General features: G+C 42.3%; 2 protein-coding genes across 2 annotated transcripts in view; one reads left to right on the forward strand and one right to left on the reverse strand.

The window, feature by feature from the left end:
- The window catches only part of LOC138774382 (centromere protein H-like), an 89980-nt gene that overhangs the window by 17242 nt on the left and 51329 nt on the right, over nt 1-21409 (forward strand). The gene's annotated exons all lie outside the window — the stretch shown is intronic.
- LOC138774377 (interferon-induced, double-stranded RNA-activated protein kinase-like) overlaps nt 1-21409 on the reverse strand; it is a 46386-nt gene that overhangs the window by 8189 nt on the left and 16788 nt on the right. Inside the window, exons 7-15 of the mRNA XM_069955171.1 lie at nt 16358-16416; nt 14098-14173; nt 12589-12698; nt 11612-11747; nt 10711-10766; nt 9434-9506; nt 6267-6310; nt 3418-3466; nt 1327-1382 (exon numbers count right to left, since the gene is read on the reverse strand). Of these exons, the coding sequence (XP_069811272.1) occupies nt 1327-1382; nt 3418-3466; nt 6267-6310; nt 9434-9506; nt 10711-10766; nt 11612-11747; nt 12589-12698; nt 14098-14173; nt 16358-16416 (659 nt within the window). The remainder of the gene's footprint in view (nt 1-1326; nt 1383-3417; nt 3467-6266; nt 6311-9433; nt 9507-10710; nt 10767-11611; nt 11748-12588; nt 12699-14097; nt 14174-16357; nt 16417-21409) is intronic.

Consider the following 21409-nt stretch of genomic DNA (forward strand, 5'->3'; position numbering starts at 1 on the left):
AGGTGATGCAGGTATTGTCCTAAAAAAACAACTTTTAAACTTGCAACCCTGTGTCACATTGGTGTGGCCTAGAGTGTCTGTTCCCTAGGCCTGCGACGCCTCTGCATCTATCCTCCCCACTCTCCTCATCATTAGAAAGGCCCCTACAAACATTTTTTCTATTCATCACTTGTCTAAGTGGTGCACATGAGTTGGATCATTAGGGCCCTTATGCAGTGTTCAGACAAGTGATGAATAAGAGAAATCCTGCCAGTGGTATGCACAATGATAAGGAGGGCGGGGAAGAGGGATGGCGGTGCAGGCCTAGGGCACAGACACTCTTTGACACAGGGCTGCAAGTATAGAAGTTTTTTTTAGGACAATAACTGCCGAACGGACCCCAGGACAGATCTTGAATTGAAAGCAGCTATACTATACAAGTGGTCTGGGGGGGGGGGGCGACAGATTGTGGATACAGAGTCGCTTTAATACGGTATGTTATCTTAGGTATACCAAAGGTATATGCACGCTTTCCTTCACATGGAACGAATATTTAGTTTGCCTCTATAGCCTTGTATTGAAATGTTCTGGCAAGACTGAGTGGCCTGTTGGCACGCACCTCCAACAAATCTTTCTCGAGCCCACACATGCTGTCAGTGTCAAGGGCAACCTCACCTCTGAGTTGTACTTAAAATGTGAGTGGCACTTATATATTATTGCCTGGTTACTATGAGACGATGCAAGACTTATGTACTGTAACTTTCCTCATACAGAGTACTCCTAACAATTAAAGGGGTATTTCACTCAAACATAACTTTTCATATGTTGCTGGCCATGGTGAGATTAACAATTCTTCAATACTTGTTATTATGTATTTAGCCTCCTTCTTCCAGTTCTGAGCTGCTTTCTCCTGAATACACAAAAATCTATGTATGAGCTATTCTGTCTCCCCCTCCCTTCTGAGACAGCTGATGTAAACTAGTCCCTGACTGGCTTTATCTGCAACACTGTAGCTTCTTTGTAATGCTGGGAGGGTTATTTTGAGTACCAGTTGCTAATGAATCAACTGATTAACCCTCCCATCATTACAAAGAAGCTACATTGTTGCAGATAAGGCCAGTCAGGGACTTGTTTACATCAGCTGTCTCAGAAGGGAGGGGGAGGAGAGAGAGACAGGGAGAAAGGCTTACACAAAGATTTGTGTGTCTTCAGCAGAAAGCAGCAGCATCTGAGAACTGGGGGAATGAGTTAGTCTCACCATGGGCAGCAACATATCAAATGTTATGTTTGAGTGGAATATCCCTTTAAATATCCTTCATCCTACTACATCAATATTAATAATAATACCTTTGCGCTCTGTTTGAAGCACTGTTTTTTGCACTTGAAGATAAAAGAGATTCTCCCTAGGCATAAACAGAAAATTTTCAGCATTAATAGATTCCCCCATATGTACATTCTATAGGAAATACAATCAGAAGCAATGGTTTTGTACTTTGGAACATATACTAGCCATGGAATTCATAATGCAAAACTCTAGGAGCACAATACTTTATGGAAAAAATAGAACATTTAATCATTGATATGGCAGATTTTGGATAGCAAACAGCTTCCAACGTTTGCATTCTTAGGTTTGGGTTCTAAACCCGCAGAAGAATAAGTCAAAATATCACTGTAAAATAAGTAAAAAGTACTTCAGTTTTTCTTAGGTATTATGCCACGTTAAAATCTATACAAAGACGTCTGTCTGTCAGACAACGTAAAAATAAACATTGGCTATTTAATCCAAAAAGTTTAAAGCGACTCTGTACCCACAATCTGACCCCCCCCCCCCAAACCGGTTGTACCTTCTGATAGCTGCTTTTAATCCAAGATCTGTTCTGGGGTCCGTTCGGCAGGTGATGCAGTTATTGTCCTAAAAAACAACTTTTAAACTTGCAGCCCCATGCCCAACGTCCGTGGCCTAGGTTGTGTATGTCCCTCCACCCTGCCCTCTTTATCATTAGGAATGCTCCAGGCAGATTGTCTCCTATTCCCCACCTGTGTCAGCCCAGCACATGGGCTGGATCGTTAAGGCACCTGTGCAATGTTCAGACAGGAGAAAATGTTTCAGTGGCATTCCTAATGATGAAGAGGGTGGGGAGGAGAGACGGAGAGGTTGTGCAAAGTTAGGAGACAGATATTCTAAGCCACTCCCGTTTGGCACGTGGCTGCAAGTTTAAAAGTTGTTTTTTAGGACAATAACTGCATCACCTGCCAAACGGACCCCAGGACAGATCTTGGATTAAGAGCAGCTATCCGAAGGTACAAGTGGTTTGGGGGGGGTCAGATTGTGGGTACAGAGTCGCTTTAAGGGTACAAACCCACTTGACGTTTTTTCTGCGTGAATCAGTCTTAAAAATAAGCAGGCAAAACGCAGGTTGGCTTTATACAATTGTTCTGCGCTAAAATACGCAATTGCGTATTTTTGAAGCGTGAAGCTTGTTGTTAGCAAAGCATCACTTGTTAACAACCTGTGCGAAAAACGCATGTAGCTTCACGCTTCAAAAATACGCAATTGCGTATTTTAACGCAGAACAATTGTATAAAGCCAACCTGCGTTTTGCCTGCTTATTTTTAAGACTGATTCACGCAGCAAATACGTCAAGTGGGTTTGTACCCTAATGTAGCACATTATTAGAAAAGAAAAATGGCCATATTTTTCCCCTTAATTTACGGTGATATTTTGATTTCAATTTCTTAATACTAATATACTAATCATATCCATGGATGTCCATGGGATACACTAGTAGCAATAAATGTTGAGTGCTGTAGAAGCACTGAAGTTAGATCTTGGTGTTAGATACTAGCATAAGTTATTTGTTTTATATTTTATACAGTCTTTCTTCAATTATTTATCTCTTTTATTTAATATTTTAAAGGGGTTTCCAGGCAAGGGTGTTTCCAGGCAGATGTACCATCAGGTTCATTCACTTTAAGTGTTGCATATCAATAGAATAGCAACAGGAAGCCGCTGCAGCGGTTCTTCTTTTGAACTGTGGCCCGGTTCCCCGCACCAGCGCAGTTCTTTTGATATGCTACACTTAAAGCGAATGTACCTGATGATACATCCACTTAAGTATATGCCCAGGAAGGGGGTGACTAAAAACATTAACTTGCAAGGGAACCTGTGTCTGCCACTGCCACAGATCCCCTCAGCCAATCAGGCTGAGGCAAGACACCACTGCATCTGCCGATTGGCTTTGCAGACCTACAATGTCACAACCCCTGGACCCAAAAGATGCCACACAGCAGAGACAGTGCAGTATTATACTGTTGGCTGCACAGGATCCAGGAGGGTGAGTGCATGTTTTTGTTTATAATCACCCCCCCCCTACCCCCCGCAGGCACATACGTAAAAACTCTCCTGCCTAAACAACCTCTTTAAGTAGCACAACTTACCCCTGAATCTGTAGATATTGGTTGGTTTAGCCCGATATTTAGGTTTTGCCTAGAAAGAAAAAATGATGCATGTTAATTATTACAAAAACTGTAAAGTAACAATGATGACCAAGTCAGGAAAATCTGATCCTTACTAATGCACACCTTCCTAAATGCAATAATATACAGTATATACCATGATACTGCTCAAAATATTTTATTATATGCTTTTAAAACCAGTACACAGTTCTACATGCAACTTTCAAAAATGCAGGTTAACGACTCCGTCCATTGACACCCTTTAATTTTTCCGCAATGGGTTTCCATTCCAGAAAATAGGTCAGGGAATTATAGAACTTTTTTTTTCCAGAATTACAGCATGTGTGATCCTATAGAAGTCTATAGGTGCATCTGGGATTCCGGACTGCTACTGATGCACATCTTAAAACTTTTTGAAATTTGAAATGTCTTCCTAGAGGATATATTGGTAACATCATTTAGGTTTTTTTTTCCCCTGATCCTAGTGTTTTTTCCTGAAAACACTACTGATGGTTTCCTTACTGTAAATACTAACACGTACATGTGCATTTATTTCTTATCAGGAAATCTGTATAAATTTGTCGGCCAATAGGGTTCTATTAGGCACCAGAGAATAGATCAGGAAATTATAGATCTTGTTTTATTTTCGTCTGGAATTTCAGCATGGATCCCTCTGGACGTACTGCTAGCCATCCTCGGCCGCTGCCAGCACCCAGCAAGTACAGCCAGGTGCTGTGTCTGGCTTTTCAACAGTATGTTCTCCCAATCAGGAGATGTGCTTGACAGTGAGGTGCCATTGGCTCCCCGTCCAGTCAATCACTCTTGTGGCCAAAGTCAACATTATACCTCCAGTCACCATAGTGCTCCAGCACACCAGCGGAGAAGACAAGCTGGAGAGCAGTGCTGCAGATGTGCATCAGGTATGTTTTGTTTAGTTTTTATGGTTCTCTTGAGTTTGTATGAAGTCTTCAGACCTTCTTACTTTTTTCACCGTTTGTTATGTTGAGGCCTTTTCCTCCATTATTATGCACTCATTACTCCATAATGTGAAAACAAAATTCTTGTCATTTTTGCAAATTTATTGAAAAAGAAAACTAAAACTTAGCAATTGTTGTAAATCCAGCAGTCTTGACATGATTGGGAAAGACACACTCTTCAAGGTATCACAGCTGCCATTTTATATCAGAGCAAAGTCATGAGGAGGAAAGAAGTGCCTGTAGAGCTCAGAAACAGAATTGTATGAAGGCACTGATTTGAAGGGTATGAAAAATTTCTTCTGCACTGAAAGTTCCCAAGAGCATAGTGGCCTCCAAGCGGAAGAACTTTGCAACAAAAACCAGGACCCCAAAAACCTTAATTATTGGGACAGGCTGCCCCAACAATTTAGATAGTCAAGGGAGAAGGTAACCAAGAAGGTAACTGAGCTTTAAAGATCCAGATGGTCAACAATCACTAAAGCCTACACCAATCTTGACTTTAGGTAGAGTGGCCAGAAAGAACCCTCTCCTCAAGAAAAGACAAATTTCACATGGTGAAAAACAAGATTCTCTCATCTGATGAAACCAAAATTTAACTTTTTGGCTTTGATTCTAAGTGTAATATCTGGAAGAAACCAGGCATTGCCCATCATCTTCCTAATTCCATCCCTTTATTAAATTATGGAGGTGGCAGCATTTTGCTGTGGGGGTGTTTTTTGGTAGCTGGAACAGGGAAACTGAACAAAGGTGTTTTCACCAAGTACAGTACTCGGTAAAGGATCCGTATACTTCGGTGCAAGAGTTAAAGGACAACTCCGGCGGGACCCCCCCCAAAAAAACAAACAAAAAACACAGACACCATACTTACCATCCCTCCGGTGACGATCGTCACTCCATTCGCCCACCGTCCGCCTCACCGTCACCTGCGTCCGCCGTCCAGCGATGTCTCTTGCTTCCGGGTCCATGAGAGAGAAAAGGCTGCCACTGCGCTTGCGCACCGGCAGCCTTTTCATTGGCTGGAGCGCATCACATGGCTTCCAGCAAGCTCAGCCAATCAGGGCTGAGCAAGCTGGAAGCCATGTGATGCGCTCCAGCCAATGAAAAGGCTGCTGGTGCGCATGTGCACCAGCAGCCTTTTCTCTCCCATTCATTCTCAATGAAGACGCCGAAGAGGAAGAAGACCCGGACCGCCCCCCAGCTCTGACGTCACCCGACACCAGAGAAGAGGACCGTGACGACCGTAATAGGTAATGTATACATTCTTTAACTTCCGGGGTCGGGGGTCGGAAAGTGGGGGCAGGGGGCCAGACCGGGTATTTAACCACATTACAAAGTTATATAACTTTGTAATGTGTGTTAAATAAGCCAAAAAAAATTTTCGCCGGAGTTGTCCTTTAACTTTTCCTTTTTCAAAAAATTAGCAAAGATATCTAACATTCTGTTTTCATTTTATCATCATAGGGTAGTGAGTGCAGAATGATGGGGAAAATATAAAAATAATGAAAATAATTTGACATTTTTATTACCTTATGTCTCAGTAAGCAACATTTCATCCAGGGTATCTGGGGTAGTAGATGTCAAGTGCTAGTGACACCACCACACAGGTTTACTAGCCATATACTAGTCATGGAATTCATAATGCAAAACTCTAGGAGCACAATACTTTATGGAAAAAATAGAGTTTTTGCCATATACATTTCATCCAGGGTATCTGGGGTAGTAGATGTCAAGTGCTAGTGACACCACCACACAAGTTTGTATTAGATTATCAGTGTTCTCCAAGCAAATGATGCATTATGAAATATGTTCATCACATTAATATATGCTTCCTATAAATTCATAAATCAGACTTGCCTCTGAGGATTTGTAGGTGTCAGGCCTGAAGAGTGTGGTGTAAACTAAAATACAACATACAACATAAATATAACAATTTTCAGTATAGAAACAATGAACATTATACACACGCATAGAACTAGTTAGAATAAGGCAATGTTAACATCTGTGAAATGCCATCTTTTTAGCTATATGAATATATCCTAAAACTGGAAGCCAACAGAACACTCTTTTGTCTATGTGCATCACCATAGATGTCAGTTTAAGGGTGAGTGCATTGATTTCAAATATATGGATACTTTATATTTTCTCATTGATCACCACTTAAAGCATTTTTACTTATGCCTGTTACAAGCTGAGAACCTCAGGAGTAGCTGCACCATCCCCAGTTGGGAACACTGACCTAGGAGGTTAGGCAGTGCCCACTGTTCCTTCATTACTATACACACAATAGATATATTGAAGGGGTACTTTGGGGGAAAATGATGTGACAAAGTTATACAGATATGTAAATTACTTCTATTTAAAAATCTCAAATCTTCCAGTACTTCTGAGCTGCTGTATGTCCTGCAGGAAGTGGTGTATTATTTCCAATCCAGGACAGTGCTCTCTGCTGCCACCTCTGTCTGTGACAGGAACTGTCCAGAGCAGTAGCAAATCCCCATAGAAAACCTTTTTTGTTCTGGACAGTTCCTGTCATGGACAGAGGTGGCAGCAGAGAGCACCGTGTCAGACTGGAAAGAATACACCACTTCCTGCAGGACATAGAGCGGCTGATAAGTTCTGGAAGACTTGAGATTTTTAAATAGAAGTAATTTAAAATCTGTTAAACTTTCTGATATCAGTTGATCCCGCAGCTGCCCGTCATTAACCCCTTGAAGACCAAGCCCAAAATGACCCAAAGTACCACGCCAATTTTCATTTTAGCGTTTGTTTTTTCCTCCTCCCCTAGCTCTAGCACTTTCATTTTTCTATCTACAGGGCCATGTAAGGGCTTGTTTTTTCAGGAATAGGTGTACTTTGTCATGTTTTGCACCTTTCATTCTACCATAACATTTATGATGGAAACCCAAAAATATTATTTATGACACTATATTTATACACTACACTATATTTGTGTAGATCGGATGTTTTGATCACTTTTTATAACTTTTTTTATGTATATAACGTAACAAAAAATCTGAAATTCTGCCGCTTTTTTTCCTCTTTTCGTTTACGTCGTTCGCCATACGGGATGACTATTGTTATATTTTAATAGATCGGACAATTACGCACACTACGGTATATAATATATAGTATTCATTTATCTATTTTTATATGTTTTATTTATATAATGAGATAGCGGGGTCATTTTTATGTTTATTCGGGGAGGGGCTTTAGTGTATTTTGAATTTTTTTTACTCTTTTTGTTACACATTTTAAGCCCCCCTAGGGGACTTTTACATGCTGTGATTAGATTGCACACACTGATCCATCACCAGTGCAATAGGCGCTCTGCTCATTAAAGGGGTAGTGTGGCGCTAAGAAATTATTTACAAAATATCACACATTACAAAGTTATACAACTTTGTAATGTATGTTATGTATGTGATTCGCCCCCTTCCCCGTGTTCCCCCACCCCCGCACGAGGACCCGGAAGTGTAGTGTACCATACATACCTGACGCGCGTCGTCCCCGTCCCCAATCTTCTGTCAACTATGTAATCTTCGGGAGGCTGGCCAAATCGCTGCAGCCGTCCCCCCTCTGCCGTGTTATCGGCTGCTCAGCCGCGATTGGCTGAGCATAACTGTGCTCAGCCAATCGCGGCTGAGCAGCTGATGACGCGTCCACGTGCAGTGGTGGGGGAACACGGTGGAAGGCGGCGATTCACATACATAACATACATTACAAAGTGGTATAACTTTGTAATGTGTGTTATTTTGTGAATAATTTTTTTAGCGCCGCACTACCCCTTTAAGCCTCAATGAGCAGACCGCATGGAGGAAGGTAAGAGACCTCCGGTGATCCGACAGTCACACTGCGGAGGACCCAATCAGTATGTGACAGGAGCTGCTCCTGTCACTTACACTTAAACGCCGCAATGCACCCTGTAATTAACAGCGCTGCAGTAGCTTATGAAGTACCGGTATGTCATTGGTCCTCTGGTGACAGGCAGCCATGACGTATCGGTACATCCAGGGTCCTCTAGGGGTTAAACGGGGTTAAACGATGCATAACTGTAAAATATAAGTGTAACCCCCCCCCCCCCAATAAAAGTTTAAAATACCTCCTTGCCCATTATAATAATTAAAATATGTAAAATAAATAAATAAAACATTATATATCATAGCGTGCGGAATTGTCCGCTATATTAAAATAATACATTATTGTTCCCACACAGTGAACAATGTAAATGGAAAGAAAAACACCAGGATTGCTGATTTTTTAAATTATATATGAGAAAAAAATTAATAAAAAGCAATCAAAAATTTTCTTGTACACCAATATGATACTAATGGAAACTAGAGATCATGGCGCAAAAAAAATGACACCAACCAGCCCTGTAGGTGGAAAAATAAAAGTTTTATGGCTCTTAGAAGGCGAGGAGGAACATTGCATTAATTTAACCAAGTCATCAGTGACCTTGGTCATGAAAGGGTTAAAATGGAACACTGTCGATTTGAATGCGGAATATCTGCATATATTTGAATATGCCATTGACCTGCAATGTAGATATATGCAGCTTGTAAATTTATGTTGTAGGTAGTGATGAGCAAATGAGTAAAGTTTGGTTTGGTAACGTTTGTCCGAACCCACAAGCTTGGCATTTGACTAAAAGTTGGATGCCACCCTAGGGAGTGCTGGAAAATATGGATACGGCTATGGGCTATGTTCCCACACAGTATTTTTTCTCAGTATTTTGGTCGTTATTTCATGTGTGAACATAGCCATAGGCTGTAACCATGTTTTCCTGGAAGCCCTAGGGTTGCATCCAACTTCTGCAGATGCTGGGAGTCAAATGCAGTGGGTTAGGGTTTGGATTAACTTTGCCAAACCCAAACTTTTAGCAAGTTTACTCATCACTAGTTGCAGGTCTTTACCTATTGCCTTCAAGTAACATTCTGCAATAAATTCACTCTAAAGTATTTGGCTGTGCAGTAGTTACTTACAAAGCTCTAGCAATATGAAATGAGTGACCAGCATATTACCTCAGAATCAGGGGTTGCACTGCTAGGCAGTCCGCTTTCTGATGATGGATTAATGCGGTCATTGTGGACATGACTAAGAAAAGACACACAAATAGCATTAGCATTAAAGAATTGGATGTGGTGACAGGTACACTTTAGCAGTCAAAAAGGACAGCAATAGGGAGCAGCAGCAATATTCCCTTGATATCTCTCTTGATCTCCCCTTCAGTTATGAAGCCTATGTGGAACATTGGCATTACTAGGAATCTGCTAAGGAAAATACTTTGATTCATGAAAATGGCCGCCCTCTAATCCTTGAAGTCCACCTCAGTGAAGCAAAGGTAAAATTATCACACAGGTATAAAAGTAATAGTAAGTCTCCCTGTATTCTATATTTCTCTGCATGTATGTTGACTAGAGATGAGCGAACCGGGTTCGGGTTCGAGTCGAACCGAACCCAAATGTTCTGTATTTGATTAGCGGGGGCTGCTGAACTTGGATAAAGCTCTAAGGTTGTCTATGTTTTCCACATAGCCTTAGGGCTTTATCCAACTTTAGCAGCCACCGCTAATCAAATGCCGAAAGTTCGGGTTCGGATGGACTCCAGGTTCGCTCATCTCTAATGTTGACAAGTCAAAAATTTATTATACATTTCCATCTGAGGTGTAAAAAAGTGTCCATACCCTGGTTAAAATTAGAACATTTTGAATAGATTTCAGAGAGACACAAGGGAGCCAAAGATGTGCCCAGAATTAGAGGTAAGCTCTTCTTGAAAATCTGGTGCATCACACCTATTGGATTTTTATACTAAACATTCAATAATATCAAGTATTTTGTCCACAACGGTAAGTGTCATAACTGTGTGAATTGAGTATTACTAAAAGAGGCTAGTGATTTAAAATGAGACTCCCCTCCTCCAAGCTGTGTTATCCTGGTTTGTAAGCTGAATGGTGATTCTGTCTATAAGATGGGCAAGCATGGAAGAGCATGTGACCATGCCCGACCCTCCATAGGCTATATATAGGCTCAGTGGTCGATACTGGGGGCGGGGCATGGTCACATGCTCCTCCATGCTGGGCCATCTTATAGACAGAATTACCATTCAGCATACAGACCAGGACAGCACAGCCTGGAGGAGGCTTTCCTGACTTCAGTGCTGTGAAAGACACAAGGAGTTGCTGTCAGAAAGTGCAGTGAGTACAGTTACTAATACTGTATACTGAACTATTTTACTATAAAGTGGTCAATCCCTTTAATGAACAACCACAAATTTTTCTTTCATGCATCTGTTATCTTACCTTGAGGCAGAAGACTGTCCTATCTCTGAACCATTTATCAAAAGGTTTGTCAAGTCCTAAAAGTAAATTGAAACCCTGTTAAAAGCCTAATACTACTGTGTGTTCTAATGATAAAAGGATTTTTATCCTTGCACGTGCAAGAATTAGTTTCCAAAGCCAAGGTGAGGTTGTCTATGGAACACATGATTGTGCAATGCTTTTTCTTCTTGCTGCTTGAATGTATGGTATACGTTCACTTAATGCATGGATGTACACTTATATAAGGGAAAGATAAGTGAAACCTGCATACTCGGCTCCACCAGAGTCCAAACATTTGGCATGCTATTACCATCAGTGAAGAAGTTGAATGCTGCCTAGAAATTCCTGGAAAACATTGATAGAGCTGCTGTATCCATGTTTTCCTGGACTCCCTAGGGCTTTATCCAACTTCTTCAGCCACCAGTAATCAAATGCCAAAAGCTCAGACTTGGATGAGCCCGAGCATGCAGGAATTGCACTCATCTCTAATTTTTACCTTTCCCATTCAGGCATGTGTAGGACTGCAAGCTATGCTGAAAGCTACTGAAAATACCCCCTGAAGATTGGATCGGAGTTCCTTGTTGTACTTGGAGTTTGTCAGTGTCAAATTTATCAATGGGGATTTGCATTAACTTGCAGCAACAAGTATAAGGAGTTGGCGTGTGTGCAATAAGACTTTGTTACATAAGGCTAATAGTTATGTCGGACTATTTTGCAATTCTTTAATTTTTTGTAGCTATTTTCATATATTCCGGAAGATGTGTGATGTATACTGTACATTAAGGCATGATTACTATGTGATAAATCTTTTACAAAAGTGACCATCTGTGCAGCGTCTGCAGGAAACACTATGGGCACGATAAAATGCTCAAGAAAATCATACCGGAATATCATGCGGAAACTCGCTTCTCAGTTCCTTCAGTGCAAGAAACGCAGCCTCCTTTTTTGCCTGTTTCTTTGTCTTTCTCATGTTACTTTCAGGATAGCACCTGGATCCGATCTTTACTTTGCAAGACATTCTGTATGTTCACATTGTTAGAGAACGAAAGAACAATATCAGTTACTGTAGGTTAAAAAATGCAAAAGAAGAGTCCGTAAAGCCTCATCAAAGAGTCTTGAAACACAGGACTAGCCAGATATCCCTCTGGGAAGGACCCAGCCAAGGGGTGGTTTCCTTACAGGAGCCACCCCTTGGCTGGGTCCTTTCTGGAGGGATATCTGGCTAGTCTTGTGTTTCGAAACTCTTCGATAAGGCTCCACAGGCACTTCTTTTGCATATTCCTGTTTCCCAGGGGGCAATGCACCTAGGATTTCACTGCATTGAGTGCTTTCACTTGCAGTTGGCAGTGTTATCGTTTGTCTGGTCTCCCTGAGATCAGCGATCTGTTTCTCTTATGGCTCTACCAGGCATTGCTCCCACCTAGCCAGAATCCTGCTCCACACTGATGAGGGGCAACACCCCGAAACAGCTGTATGTGGATGGATACCTAGCCTTGGTATTTCCCTTGTCATTACACTGACTTAATATGGTGGTGTCACTGGATTTCACTGCATTAAGCGCTTTCACTAGCAGCCGGCAGTGTTATTGTTTGGCTGGTCTTCCTGAGATCCGCGATCTGTTTCTCTTGTAGGTTAGAAAAAAGACACAGTATCTCTGAAATTATGATTAACTACAGCGATCATGACATTGTGGTGAATGTTTATTATGTCATTATGGTCTGGATTCCTGCACACTTTGCAAGATCATATTATTCCCTGGAGTTAAAGCTCCAGCTTACTGTACATATCACAAACTGGGAGACTAGATTCCCCAAAGAGGTTTTAGCATTCCCTCTAAACAATGGGCATCATTTTACTTACTGAGGATTATGAGCCGGTCCACTCTGCTCACAATCTATAAATTCAGCTATCCATTTTTTCTTTATGCAGAACTGTGTGAGTAATGAGACAGGGTCCTGCAGGTACTGGCACTAGTAACAATATTAAAGTTTTTATTACAATCAGTTTTTAGTATTAACGTGTCAAGAATGGCAATAGAAACCTTCTTTTCTAGATATAATATCATTACAATATAGCAAAATAATAGCACTTATAAGCTAAAAAGAATCTTCACTAGAAAATACCTATAAAGAACTTACTTGCCTATTACTGGGATATTAAACTTAAATGCTATGGACATCTGTTACATGGAAAATATGTTTTCACGTATATTAGTGGATACCTCAAGTAAAAAAAAAAAAAAATTACATTTTAGATTGCAGTCTTTATTACTTCAATGATTTATAGACCCCCGATATGTAGTTTGGAAATTACTTATAGTTTGAGAGATTTCTCATGTTAGGGTCTGTTCACACTGAGGAAAAGTAGCGGAATTTCAAGCCGAGCCCACGCTGGGACGCCACTTGAAATTCAGCCTGTCCCATTGATTCAATTGGATTTCTTGCGCACCTCCACTGTCCACTCAAAGAACTGACTTGTTAATTATTTGAGTGGAGGCTGAAGGTGCACAAGAAATCCTATTGAAACAGTGGGGACAAGCAGAGTTTGAAGCAGCGTCCACAGCGTGGGCTCTGCTTGAAATTTCATCACTTTTGCTCAGTGTGAATGTTCACTTACATAATGGTAAAATCCAGTATTTAGAAAGCTGTGAATGCTAATGCTCATTGCACCATACTAAGGAAAAAACAACTTCAACTCACACGCTTCATAGAAGCATACAAGTTTGTCATTAAAGTGACTCTGTACCCACAATCTGCCCACCCCAAACCGCTTGTACCTTCGGATAGCTTCTTTTAATCGAAGATCTGTCCTGGGGTCCGTTCGGCTGGTGATGCAGTTATTGTCCTAAGAAAACAACTTTTAAACTTGCAGCCCTGTGCCAAATTGGCGTGGCCTAGAGTGACTATGCATTAAGCTGGCACAACCTCTCTGTCCCTGCTCCCCATCCTCTTCAAGATTAGGAATGCTCCAGGCAGATTTTCTCCTATTCCTCACCTGTGTCAGCACGGCACATGGGCTGGATCGTTAAGGCACCTGTGCAGTTTTCATTGCAGAGGAATAGGAAAAATCCTGCCAGTGGCATTCCTAATTATGTGAAGGGTGGGGAGGAGGGACGGAGGGGTGGTGCAAAGTTAGGGCACAGAAACTCTAGGCCACAGCATTTTGACACAGGGCTGCAAGTTTAAAGTTGTTTTTAGGACAATAACTGCATCACCTGCTGAACGGACCCCAGGACGGATCTTGGATTAAAAGAAGCTATCTAAAGGTACAAGCGGTTTGGGGGGGGGGGGGGGGGCAGGTTGTACAGGTACAGAGTCGCTTTAAGCAATTTAAGGGATATCGTATTTCTATCTACTTGCTTAGATATACCTCAGAAGTTGAAGATGCTGAATTAGAGAATCCATTTTCAGAAAAGCTTCTGTTACCACTGAAGTCTCCCCCAGCACTGAAAATGACATAACCATTTATATTATTAATATTTACAACCTAAAAAGTGTCATTTGTGACTGTGATGGGTGGGCTGCCAGGCAGACTGGCATCGTAGCTTTCATTTTTACAATATTTGTAACTGATCTCTTGTAATTTGTTACATCTGTTTTAATTTGTTAATTTTAAGCGGATCTTCCAAAAGTTTTAGGTTTGGCAAAGTTGTCAAAACCCGAATGCTCAGAGTTTAATTCCCTGCGGCTGTAGGAGTTGGATGCCGCCCTAGGGAGTCGTGTTAAACATGAATACAGCCATGTTTTCCTGGCAGCCCTAGGGTGGCATGCAACTTCTGCGGCTGCGGGGAATAAAACACTGAGCATTTGGGTTCGGATAATGTCGCTGAACATACAGATACGCTCAACACTAGTTGTAACCCATTCTCCACTCCCTTGCATCAATAGAATAGAATAGTCAAAATGTTGTGATTTTCTGAACATTGTAAACAACCTGAAACTAGAAAATAACTAAAACACAAATGAGTAGAATCTTAAAGCAGACCTTTCACCAGCTTTTTGCTGACTAAGGTAAAGGCAGCACAATAATGATTCTTAGGGTCCTATTACACTAAGCGATTTTTATTGTTTAACGATAAACGATCGCAAACGAGATTGTTTATCGTTAACTTGAAATCGTTCAGTATATAACACAGAACGATGGTCGTTAGATATGATCGTTATTACGATCGTTACTATGATTGTTTATTCCTTTTGATCCCAGCAAAACAATGGATAATGTGCTATTACACTGATTGATTAGTGAAAAAATGTGGAACTTGAGCGAATGAACGTGGAATTACAGCGCACGATTAACCGTAATTTTAGGTTCAGATCTAAATCAACGAAAAACGACATACTAACGATTTTTCGATCATTGCCTGCAATTACACAGAACGATTATCGTTTAAATTCAAACGATATTTTTCGCACGATAATCGGCCCATTTAATAGGGCCCTTACTCTGCATCAGGAGATATAACACTTACTTCAAATGTTTATTTAACATATACATTCAGTGGAATAAAACGGATGCAATTGTGGATCCATTTTTACTATTGACTTCCATTATAAAAAAAGAAACATCAATTTTTTTTTAGCATACACAAAAACATTACGTTAAAAGTAACTGCTTAAAAAACAGATCCATTAAATGGACCGCAGTGTGACCTTCCCCTACATTTTTATTTAATAAGCAGTTTGGGGGGGGGGTTAATGTATATTAGGCCTGAGGCTTAGTGTGGAACGCAAATGCGCTGCAGAAAGAAGATGCGCATGGATCCTAGGAACATACAGGGCATGTACAGCCAAAAAATAGAATTTGATGCTGAACAACCAGCATATAAATAATTATACCAAAACCAAACACTACAAAAAGATATGCCATAAGGTAAATTAGCACACCAGAAAAATTATCTATATGTTAAATATAAAAGTACTTTATTCCAACAGGTACCCCAAAAAATATATAAAGAAAGTCCCAAGGTTAAAAACACTTAAAATAGACTAACTATGGAGACACAAGGTCTAGTGTCATCCATAATGGCACCCCTATATAAATGTACCATACACTCTGTTCTGATTTAGAGCTTATCTAGGTCCTACACAAACAATAGATAACAATAGTCTATCAAGAATATATATCCTGTGAATATTAAATCAAATAACTGATAAAACATATAAAGTGAGACCAAAGTAATATATATGGCTATCACCAAAATAAGCCAGGAAAAGGTACAGGATGGGGTGTGAACAGCAGATCCCCACGCGTTCCGTCCTCCCAACTGGACTTCCTCAGGGGTCAAAGGAAAGGAGAAAGGAGATGCCCATGGAATGCATATGCGCTTTAAAGCAGCCCGCCCCGAGTGGGAGGAAACCCCTGCCCCTCTATGACGCGGCTCCATTGATTCTAATGCTTAGCCAACTTATGGACAGCCTCACCGCAGTGCAGGGCAGCACAGCCTGGAGGAGGGAAGTCTGATTTTAGCTTTGAGGTACACAAGTGCTGTCAGTACATTTACTATTACTGTACACTAAACTATTTTATTATAAAGTGGCCAACCTTTCAAAATTTAGCCCCTTTAGCCTCCATCTTTGGCAGTTGCCTCTTTCGAATGAAACAAGTAATCGGACTTTAAGTAATTTCATACCTTCCAGACAGAGAAGAATTTTGAGACCCAGAGTCATCTATGAAAACTTCAGGCAGCTCCTAGAAAAAAAAAAAAGAAAAACCTTCATGTCATAAATCCATATAGTGGTCTCAGGGTGACCAGCCAAACGATAACACTGCCAGCTGCTAGTGAATGCTCCCTTCCCAGAGTGATATCTGGCTAGTCCTGTGTTTCGAGACTCTTCAATGAGGCTCCACAGGCTCTTCTTTTGCATATTCATGTTTCCCAGGGGGCAATGCACCTAGGATTTCACTGCATTGAGCGCTTACACTAGCAGCCGGCAGTGTTATCGTTTGTCTGGTCTGCCTGAGATCAGCGATCTGTTTCTCTTATGGCTTTACTAGGCATTGCTCCCACCTAGCCAGAATCCTGCTCCACACTGATGAGGGGCAACACCCAAAAACAGCTGTATGTGGATGGTTACCTGGCCTTGGTTTTTCCCTTACATTGACCTTTAGGGCCACTTAATAAGGTGGTTTTGGTGTTTTCCTTACAGGGGCCACCCCTTGGCTGGGTCCTTCCCGGAGGGATAACTAGCTAGTCCTATGTTTCGAGACTCTTCAATGAGGCTCCACAGGCTCTTCTTTTGCAAATCCATATAGTATATCATGCAATGTCATTCCCAATATTTTGGTATAATGTTAAAATACTGCAGATATGAATAACATTTATTATATATACTTCTATATATTCAAGTTGGAGCATTACTTAAAGCAACTGAGATGGAGAGGTAGAGTGACTTTTTTTTTTCTTTTTCACAAGTGCCTTCGACTTTCATCTGTGGAAGGTATGCAGCCAAAAAACAGTAATTTCATAGTTTTGGCATCTAGAAATTGTCTGCGAGGCACAAATCTCCCTAGAACATATGGGGGGACATTTATGAAGGCTGCGCCCCTGGCATACTCCAGGGGAAAGCGCAGATTCTTGCCTTCTCCTTGGTGTATGCCTGCTGTAACTCCCATTCGCCTGATGGGCGGGGGGCTTCAAGGCGGGGAGAGGAGCCATGGCTTCGTCTGCTTGTGGGCATAAATAATGATAATAATGATAATGTAGATTTGTTGCGCCAGATGCAGAGACAGACAGATTTACTGTGAGGTGTGCGCCTCTTAGTAAATCTGGCCTGTAAAAAGGGTGAGGGGCTTTATTTAAGACTGGTGCATAAGTAGGCCAGTCTTGATAAATGTTCTCCATGGTTCATACAGATGTATTGGTATTAGGATGCATACCCTAACATGTACCAAGTATAATGTGTTTTGATTTTGTAATTTTTGTTTGTCACCCCTATCTCTTGTATAGCGCTCCATGATGAAGAGGGTGGGGAGGAGGGACGTAGGGGTGGTGCAAGGTTAGGGCACAGATCCTCTAGGCTACGCCAGTTTGGCACAGAGCTGCAAGTTTAAAAGTTGTTTTTTAGGACAATAATTGCATCACCTGCCGAATGGACCCCAGGACACATCTTGGATTAAAATCACCTATCCGAAGGTACAAGCGGTTTGGGAGGGGGGACAAATTGTGGGTAGAGAGTCCCTTAAAAGGCATTTTAAAAATAATTATAATGTTCCAAAGACTGTATTACATTTCATAGCTCGAATCATCTGAAAGCTTAGTAACAGTGTTTTAGTTCCGTCTTCCTGCCAGGGCAGTTTCTAGGCCATTTTGGCAACAGGGCGACTCTGAAAAAAGCGCCCCCCCCCCCCCCCCCCCCCTACACCACCTCTGGAGCGGGCGCAGGTCCCACTGAATTTACTAAAGCTGGGTTTACGCTACGTTTTTGCACTTGTGTGCATTTATTTTGATTCGTTTTTCTATTGACTTCCATTATTTTAAAAAACGCATCTGCTTTTTTAATGTGCACAAAAACATGGTAGACTAAATTTTTGTGTACGTTAAAAAAAGGATGCGTTCTGAGATGATTGACAGGAAAAGAGGCTTCTAAGTAACCTCTTTTCCTGTCAGTCATCCTGCAGAGCTCCCTGACAGGCAGAGAGCAGTGACTAGTCGCAGCCCAGATGACCAGTTCCCGGCTCTCTGCTTGTTTCATGCGCCAAAATAATAGACTTCATTTCAGCAGCTAAATGTTCTACAAAGGACAGAGAACACAAAGCATGGGAGCGTTTTGACATCTTCCGGGCACCGCTAGTAGCGTTACCGGGGAAATCTAAGTTAATGGTTTGCTTTATCTTTTACAAGTCTATGGCACTATACATTCTTCCAGCAGAATGAAAATCCGCCTCAAGAATGGAGCGCCATACACTGTAATAGAAATCAGTATTGCAGCAGATTTCACTGTGAAACTCGCAGCGTGAAACCTACTGCACATGTGGTGTGTGTGGATGTACCCTTATAAACCCATGGTAAGTTCCAGAACCGGATGTTGCAGCTGTATCTTTTTTTTTTTCCAGGCTGCCTTAATCAACAGCTGCACCATGCGGGTCTGGTTCTGGCACTTACTGTAAAGGTAGCTGCACACTTACTGTATTCACAGTGGATTTCACTCTGATTTTCAATGGGGTTACAAATCCGCAGCAGAATTTACATCCTGCTGCAAGTATGTAACCCGGCTCCTTTAACCCCCCCCCCCCCCCCAGCATACATTACCCGCTCTGTGTCGCAGCTGCATGTGAGGCTCCCATCAGTCCTGCTCAGCCAATCAGTGACTGCAGCGCGGCTGTGCACTGATTGGCTGAGTGGGACTGACCGAGGTAATGTATGCTGCGGGCAGTAGGGGTTAAAGGGGCCGAGTTACATATTCACAGCGGAATGTAAATTCTGCTGTGGATATGTAACCCTATTGAAAATCACACTACCAAACTCACAGCCTGAAATCCGCTGCAAATCTGGTACATGTGAAGCTAGTATATATACAGACAGATCAATAGATAAAGTACTAACATATATATATATACACACACACACACACTAGTATACTACACAGTATGGACATCATACATACATAGAATATTAACATCACACTATACATACCATAGGACATCACACATACATAGAATATTAACATCACACTATACATACCATAGGACATCACACATACATAGAATATTAACATCACACTATACATAACATCACACTATACATACCATAGGACATCACACATACATAGAATATTAGCATCACACTATACATACTATAGGACATCACACATGCCTTTCACATTGAACTCTTAACTTTTTGTAGCTGGGTGCAGTCTAGGAAGGGTTAAATCATCAGGCTGAGGTCCTATACTGCAAAGGGTCCTGAGCTAAGGTGGAAAGGATGAGGAAGATGAGAAAGTATAGACTGTGGGTATAAAGCTGCCCATCACCCCCCACCCCACAATTACATACACCCCAACACTGCTGATCCCTCTCAGTGACCCCCCTCTCCCCCTCCCCCTGCAGCAGCAGCAGCAGCACTTACACAGACGTTCTCTTCAGCTGTGTGCAGGCCGGGTCGGGGGAGGAGACGCTGTCACACAGGAGCTGCTGCCTGTGTGCTGGATGATCAGTAGAGCCGCAGGGGAACGTGGGGAAGACCCTGCTGCCTCCTCTATCCTCTTCCCTGTACACAGGCCACAAAGGAGCCCCCAGGAGCCAGGTACTGTGTGTGTGGGCGCTCTGAAGTCCGAGCCTGCTGCCTGTGTGCAGAATGTCACTGCTGCTGAGTGAGGAGGGGGAGGGCGCCCCCTAGCTGTCATCGCCCCGCGCAGTGGCCCGGCCTGTACGGTGCTAGAAACGGCCCTGCTTCCGGCCATTTATCAAAGATAGGTGGGGAGAGACACAGCTGAACACTAGGTGGGACAGATGCCAAGGCACCCGCCTGACACTCTGCAAGTCCTATTCCAAGCACTGAACCTTGAGGTACACTTCTTATAATTAGGGACTACTCAATCACTATTACTGGTTTCTGATAATATTTCTATACTATATGTGATAATAGTTCTATGCTATATCATACCTCCCAACTTTTGCAAAGAGCAAAGAGGGACATGTGCACCGCGGTCCCAATAGCCACGCCCCCATAGCGACCCTCCATAGCCACGCCCCCATAGCAACCCTCCATAGCCACGCCCCCATAGCAACCCTCCATACCCACTCCCCTACAGTCACCACATGCTGCTGACTGAATAGTGCCCTATACAGCAGTGATTTTCAACCTTTTTTGAGCCGCGGCACACTTTTTATACTTAAAAAATCCCGGGGCACACCACCAACCAAAATGGCACTAAAACAGTACATATTATACATATAGTTAATAATATAGATTCTAAATGTATTTATACTAACTCAGTGTGAAACCTGGGCCTGTTTTCTTCTCCCCTCTGTGCTTCTCTCCTGTGCTCCTTTCCACCATACTTCTCCCCCCTGCTTCTCTCCCCCGTGCTTCTCTCCTGTGCTTCTCTCCCCCGTGCTTCTCTCCACCATACTTCTCCCCCCTGCTTCTCTCCTGTGCTTCTCTCCTGTGCTTCTCTCCCCTGTGCTTCTCTCCCCTGTGCTTCTCTCCCCCGTGCTTCTCTCCCCCGTGCTTCTCTCCCCCGTGCTTCTCTCCCCCGTGCTTCTCTCCACCAAACTTCTCTCCCCCCTGCTTCTCCCCCATCCCCAGGTTTCTCTCCCCCCATTGTTTTCTCCTGTTTCACAAAGGCACCATAGTTTGGGGAACTTTCCCCGCGGCACACCCGACCATGTGTCGCGGCACACTAGTGTGCCACGGCACACTGTTTGAAAATCACTGCTATACAGTATCCAATCCCGCAAAAAATGCCCTATGTAGTATCCAATCCACCATTATAGTGCCCCACATAGTATCCAATGCCCCCATATAGTGACAAACATAGTATCCAATCCCCATATAGTGCCCCACATAGAATCCAATCCCCCACATAGTATCCAATGCCCCCATATAGTGCCCCACATAGTAGCCAATCCCCCATATATGCCCCACATAGTAGCCAATGCCCCCATATATGCCCCACATAGTAGACTACCCCCCACATAGTAGCCAATCCCCCATATATGCCCTACATAGTAGCCAATGCCC

This window comes from Dendropsophus ebraccatus, chromosome 15 (assembly GCF_027789765.1).
Source record: "Dendropsophus ebraccatus isolate aDenEbr1 chromosome 15, aDenEbr1.pat, whole genome shotgun sequence".
In the NCBI taxonomy this organism is placed as follows: Eukaryota; Metazoa; Chordata; class Amphibia; order Anura; family Hylidae; genus Dendropsophus; species Dendropsophus ebraccatus.